The 6,487-nt window shown below is 38.5% G+C and overlaps 1 protein-coding gene across 1 annotated transcript in view; it reads left to right on the forward strand.

The window, feature by feature from the left end:
* The window catches only part of LOC119170766 (venom metalloproteinase BumaMPs1-like), a 186,003-nt gene extending 181,294 nt beyond the window's left edge, over positions 1 to 4,709 (forward strand). The window contains exons 13-15 of the mRNA XM_075886733.1: positions 2,089 to 2,190; positions 4,502 to 4,564; positions 4,680 to 4,709. Coding sequence (XP_075742848.1) covers positions 2,089 to 2,190; positions 4,502 to 4,555 — 156 coding nt within the window. The 3' untranslated portion in view covers positions 4,556 to 4,564; positions 4,680 to 4,709. The remainder of the gene's footprint in view (positions 1 to 2,088; positions 2,191 to 4,501; positions 4,565 to 4,679) is intronic.
* Positions 4,710 to 6,487: the final 1,778 nt, after the last annotated feature.

Below are 6,487 nucleotides of genomic sequence, written 5' to 3' on the forward strand. Positions count from 1 at the left end.
ATGCGTAATCACGCGCACCCCTAATACGCTTTGGTTTACAAAGTACGCTTTGTTCGAGATCGTCCCAAAGTGTATCGACAGCTGTATTTCAGAGATCGCAACCATTGGACAGTTAGAGCCAATGAAAGTACACTAGAGCACAAACTTTAGGAACCAATCACTGAAAACTTCCTCTCATTTTTATTTCCAATAGCGTGCAAAGAATGTGCTCCCATTAACCTCTTTGGTGGTAATTTCCACCAATGAGGCAAGGATCTCGAGTCGCACTTTTAATTGGATGAGATGGGGCGCAACACAACAACATAAAAAATAAGGTTGATCCTATGTCATGTCGCGTTCGAATGCACCGACCATTCCCGTATCACATTGGTTTTCATCCAACCACAAATCTTTACATGCGTAGTTTTATGCCATTGACGCCCAATAAAATTCTTCAATTACTGCGACTTCGAATTTATTGGACGATGGTGGTTGTCAACACCATCCACTGCGTACAAGGGAAACAACACGCGAAGCTCAAAGCGCCGAAAGAAATAAAAACGCACCAGCAGTCATCAAGCAGCCCTAATGGGCGTGAAATAACTCAAAACCAGCCAGGGCACCAAAGTATACCGCCGCGGCAGCAGGTTCTAAGTAGCTACATTGTTCCTAAGAGTGGTCCGGACCACTCTTGGGATTTTCTCTCAGCCATGCTGTTTTTACGCACAATTTCGCTTCGTGAATCCACTTGCGAGCACTTTTCGGTGACGTAAGCAAATATAGCAACTGCATCACCATCGCTGACATGTTCCCGGGCAGTCACAGCGCGCTTTATTTGCAGCGGCCGATGTGACAACTATGGCCTCTTACGACGTTTTTTCGTTTCGTGAATCGACTTACGCAACAAAATTTCTCTTGCGCAAAAATGTTTTCGTAAGTGAGTTTTGTGAATCCAGGCCCTGTTCTTTTATTTTGCATGAATTTTCTTTTATAACTTTTTATACCTTATACATAAAAAACTATCCCGTAATTTTGCATGAAATCGCCTTTGATATCTTTTTAAACCTTGTTATACATATAAGTTGTGTCCTTCCTGCAATAATCTCTAATGGGATCGGCAATCGGTACTATATGAAGAATTAAAAATTTACAACCCCCCCCCCCCCGCCTCACCGTAGCCATTCTTTACGGTGACGGGCCCCCTCATTTTAACGATTGTACTGCACTGACGGGCCCCGTCACTGAGGTCACGATTACAATAAGCTGACAGCTCCCCTCACTCTAACAATAGTACTGCGTTGACGGGCCTCGTCACCATAGTCACTGCCAATATCATGACCATGATTGCTTCCCGACATGTGTGTGTTTTGCTTCAGACAATTCATAGTACTTCACATGTGATCATATTTATTCTTTGGCATATACATATCTGTCATAATGGTTCGTTATTTGTACATGCGTTATATTGTACACGTATCGTATGTGCGAGGTTAGCTAGACAATTACTAGGCGACAAAGATTTAGGCACTAGAAAAGCAGATAGATAGATAGATAGATAGATAGATAGATAGATAGATAGATAGATAGATAGATAGATAGATAGATAGATAGATAGATAGATAGATAGATAGATAGATAGATAGACCGACGGTGATAGTGGGGACAACGCGATGTAGGGAAACGACAATGACGAGGCATAAGGTTCCACGGCTGCCACCCACGGTGTCGCCGCAGTACATGCCGCCGTGTCATCCAAAATAACGTCATCCCTAAGTTGTGTGGTGGGGGGGTTTCACTGATACACTATATGCCTGTTCGTGGTCGCTCATTTAGCGAGGTTGTCGCGTATCAACCGATCTCAGTAATAATATATATAAACATCTTCGCTCAAAATGCCTAATATGCGATATCGTAACTTTCGGTGACTACTTCAACAACCTATGGAATCTGGCTTTTCAAACCATTCTTTTTTTTTTCTACTGTGGTGTTTCTCCCCTAATAACGAATAACCAATTTCCAGATAACCTATAGTTCTGCGGTTTTGAAACATAGTTTCCTTTTTACGGCTGGCTAATTTCAAATAATCGACTGTGCTGTTGCTTATTTTAGAAATACGACATGAGGAAATGCATAGTAAGATGTTTTATTAACAAAAATGGAGGGAACATGCTCATCGGCGCTGTGGATGGCGTTCACTGCGACAAGAAAAAGGTGAGACATGTTGTTGATAGAGGTTTTGCGCTCGGGTGTTAATACACTGATTTATTATATTGGTCAGTACTTCTGCCTCGAAAAAGGAGTGTCGCGCGAAAGCCCATTCACAAGACAATCGACAAATGTCCCATTGAAGACGCACTGTGGCACTAATTGTTTAAGTACTGCCTACAGATGCTCGGGTTAACTGCAGAAACATAGATTTCACACATTATAAACCGTTACACTGGCAAAATCAAACAATGTACAATGCCTGCCTTTCCATATCTACCCCCTCCCTCGTACTTCTCGAAAGCGGGAAAAGTACCTTGCACATTTCATGAATGGGAACCAAATTCAACGAAAGTACTATTTCAAGTCTTAGAACTATAAATGAAAAGAGCTTTTTTTTTCGGCATTCAAATTTTTTGCTCTGCTCCTGTGCGTGTCTCATAAAAAAACATGCACCAAGAAACGTACGATTGCTTTGTGCACTGGCGAGTCCCTGTTTGAATTAATTTCCATCAAAATACTGGTTAAACATAGACTAAGCTAGAATAATCTCGTATATTGCTTTCGCTCAGGAGACTGGGTTATAACGAAACACAAGCAACGGGTTACACATGTATATAGGTGTAAGTGTTAGTACTTAGTCAGCATGAAGCATTAGGCGTCGTTTTGAATCAGGGCATTCAATGAATGCCATCTTTCAAATAAATAACATAAGTATTGCGGTCGAAACTACATGCACCTAAAACGTACATTGTAATCGTTTATAAAAGGAAACATGCGAGCGCTCGGCCTGCGCTTTCTAGCGGCTGCCTACAGCACCATAAACCTACGGCTTAACAGAACGCTTCGGCTTTTGGCGGCACCACCCGTTATAAGACCACAGCGGGAGTGTTATTTATCTACGCTCGGCCAATGGCTACTACTTGTTATTTCGTTCGCCGATAGGTGGCGGCAAAAGCCTGCGTTTCTTTCACTGGCTCTCGGTTGATGGAGCAGTAGGCAGCCGCTGCAGAGCGCAGGGCAAGCACCCGCGTGTTTTCTTTCTTTGAAAAACAGCCTGTATTTGTTTTATAAAAATCGTTTTCATGCATTGCTAGATTGCATGCAATCCTACCAGTTAGTTCTGTTCTATGCGTACAAACTTTTGTAAGCAGAATGGTTGCTTAAGATGTTCAGCGGTATAAATTTTTAATTTCGCTTATAGCAGTATTAAATTACACATTTCCCAGCAGAACTGCATATAGCGAGAACGTTTTGTTTGTCTGTAAGCACAAGTATTGGTGCCGAAAATTAGTGCAAAGTCACGTTCTCACTTCTGGCCCACAGAAGACGGAAAATGAAACCCAGCAGTGTCACATACCAACTTGCATGCCGCACAGAAAACACGATGGCGTATGTAGTGGCGAAAAGAGGTATGATGCTGAAATCTAAGAGTTAATAGGTAAACGGTTCACTTAAATGTGAAAATGTGAGTAAAAATTTTCGATTTAGTTGCAGGGAATGTTATCGGTTCCAGATAGGAATTTGACAACACCTGTGTTTTGTGAACGAACAAGTTTGGCTGGTCGTGCACTTTCACAGAGTTGAATGGTTGCTCGACAATTTTGTAACCTTTCTATAGGACCACGCTGTGTAATAATGTCATCATACTAAAGCACAAATTACGGTTCACAGCAGTTCCCTCAACGCTTTTTTTCAAGAGAATGAATGCGGGAAAGACAGTTCTCAGAAGTGGAAGCTCCGAAAGTTAACAAATTCTTACCATCAACACAGTGCTCAAGAGATGTTTGCGTTTATATTTACACCAGCTTCGAGCCAATTCGGCCCGGTCGTAGTACCGAACACCACTTTTTTTTGTTCACTATCTTAGAGATTCTGAAAACGTATGGGTTCACAAGCACACGCAAACTGTCCTGCCATCAACTCAGAATTGACGCGTTCAGCAAAAAAAAAAAAAACATTAGTGGACACTAAACAAAAAAAAGAATTAGGAAACATGTTGCCCTTTCTGCAACATTTCAAGACGAACTATGCCAACTGCATAATTCACACTTCAATAAGTTGTACACCTCAAGACTTTTTTATAGGCTGAGACCAATAAGAGGTCAGTTTTTTTGTTGTTGACTTGTTTTATTTCTTTTTTACGTAGAATTATACAAGCACTCTCTGAAAATTTTACGGAAATTATTTGAGTAAGAAACATGCGAAAACTAGGTGCTTTTAATAGTATTTTGCACAAAGCATTTTTATTGTATTATTTTTGAAAGATTTTGTAATCTTAATTTTTATGAATTACAATATTTATCTTCACTTTCAGATTTGTGTACTCGGCAATTGTACTTCCAAGCCTGAAATAGACAAAGCGGAATAATGCCTACAGGTGAAGAAATAATTTACAAAACTTTCTTTCATAATATAGCTACGTACCCGTCTGTCTTCCTCGTAATAATATTTCGCGACAAAATAGTAAATGTTTCAATAAAACTTCCTTTTAGGGCAAGTGTTAAGGAATCATAACACCAAAATACTTTGAAGAGTGAGAGTTACTTTTCACCCACATTTTAAAACCACATGTGGCCATCTTTATTCTTAAATAAAATTTCATTAGGATTCAAAAAGAACTGCTTCTTTCATTCCTTCTAGAACGAGTTGTCTCGTACATTGAATGCGCCTTTTTGGTAATAATTGTCGAACAATCTTCTATACGACATAGTAATACAGTTTGATATTATCTTTTGGGCAGCCACATAGTAAGCTTTGGCATTAGGATCTACAGAACACTTTTACAATCCTATGAGCCCAGTAAGTTTAGCAACTTGGCATACTGTGTAATGATGCGAATAAAACATTCTAGTCTGGAAACGCCTATGAAAATAAAGAAACACACACACACACACACACACACACACACACACACACACACACATATATATATATATATATATATATATATATATATATATATATATATATATATATATATATATATATATATATATATATATATATATAGGGAGTAAAATATACAGACGAGGGTCCCAAATTACACGACTGCAACGGGACCCTCGGTGATGATTACAAATAATAAAAGCACAAGCAGCTGTTAGAATTGTAGAAACAAAAATATACAAAGCAGAATGAAAACAAAAAGGCATGGAATCAAAAAACAAATAATACAGCATAAAACAACACAAAGAAGATAGATCAACTATTTAAAAGGTACTCTTTTAATGAGTTTTTAAATGAATTTAAAGAAACTTGGCATTTTAGTGAAGTGGGCAAATTATTCCATATGGTGATGGTACAGAAGAGAGAAGATGATTTACCATAGTTAGTACGAACCTTGGGAAGTAAAAAGTTATTATTAGCCGCAAACCTGGTTGTGTTAGTAATAACTAACATATTAGGATCAATGAAATTAGCAGAAAGTTGATTTCTTATATTGTTTATGCAGAAAAATAATTAAATATAACCTGAATAGAGAGCTAACAGTTTAGATTTTATTGCATTGAAGAGGGGGAGCGGCGCTTCTGTCGCGAGAACTGTTAAAAATAGCGCGAATTGCTCGATTTTGTAGATGTTGTATGAATGAAAGATGACGCTGGTAAGTATTCCCCCATGATGCGATGTCATAAGTGATATGAGAATGAATGAATGCGAAGTAAAGTGAAAGGAGTGTTTATGAGAAAAATATGAGCGAGCTTTGAGTAATGCGCGAATGCCGCATGCTGCCGTTTTTCTAATGTGAACAATATGTAGAGCGAAGTTAAGGTTAGCGTTGAGGTGAACGCCAAGAAAAGATACACTGTTGCTGATATTAATCAATTGAGAGTCAACTGTGAGCTGTGGTGAGGAAGTTAACTTGCGTTGAGCTGATCTAAAAACTATAAACTTAGATTTATTTAGAATAATAATTAAGAAATTTTCCTGGCACCATTTTCACATGCTACAAAAAACAGCAATTAATTTATTAGTTACGCTGTCAATACATCTATCAGCAATGGAAATGGTAGTATCATCAGCATATAAAACACAGTGAGCCATGTGTATAATGTCAGGAAGGTCATTAATGTAAAGTAAAAAAAGTAACGGACCAAGTAATGACCCTACAGGAACCCCTTGATTTATTGTTTTAGTAGAAAAAAAATGAGTCAAATATGTAAACCGTATGCTTTCTGTTAAGAAGGTAACTGTTTAAAAATTTGAGAAATGGACGTGTAATACCGTATCATTCGAGTTTCTTGGATAAAATGAGATGAATAATGATATCGAATGCCTTTGTGAGGTCTAAGAAAACTAACCC

This window comes from Rhipicephalus microplus, chromosome 2 (assembly GCF_043290135.1).
Source record: "Rhipicephalus microplus isolate Deutch F79 chromosome 2, USDA_Rmic, whole genome shotgun sequence".
NCBI lineage: Eukaryota > Metazoa > Arthropoda > Arachnida > Ixodida > Ixodidae > Rhipicephalus > Rhipicephalus microplus.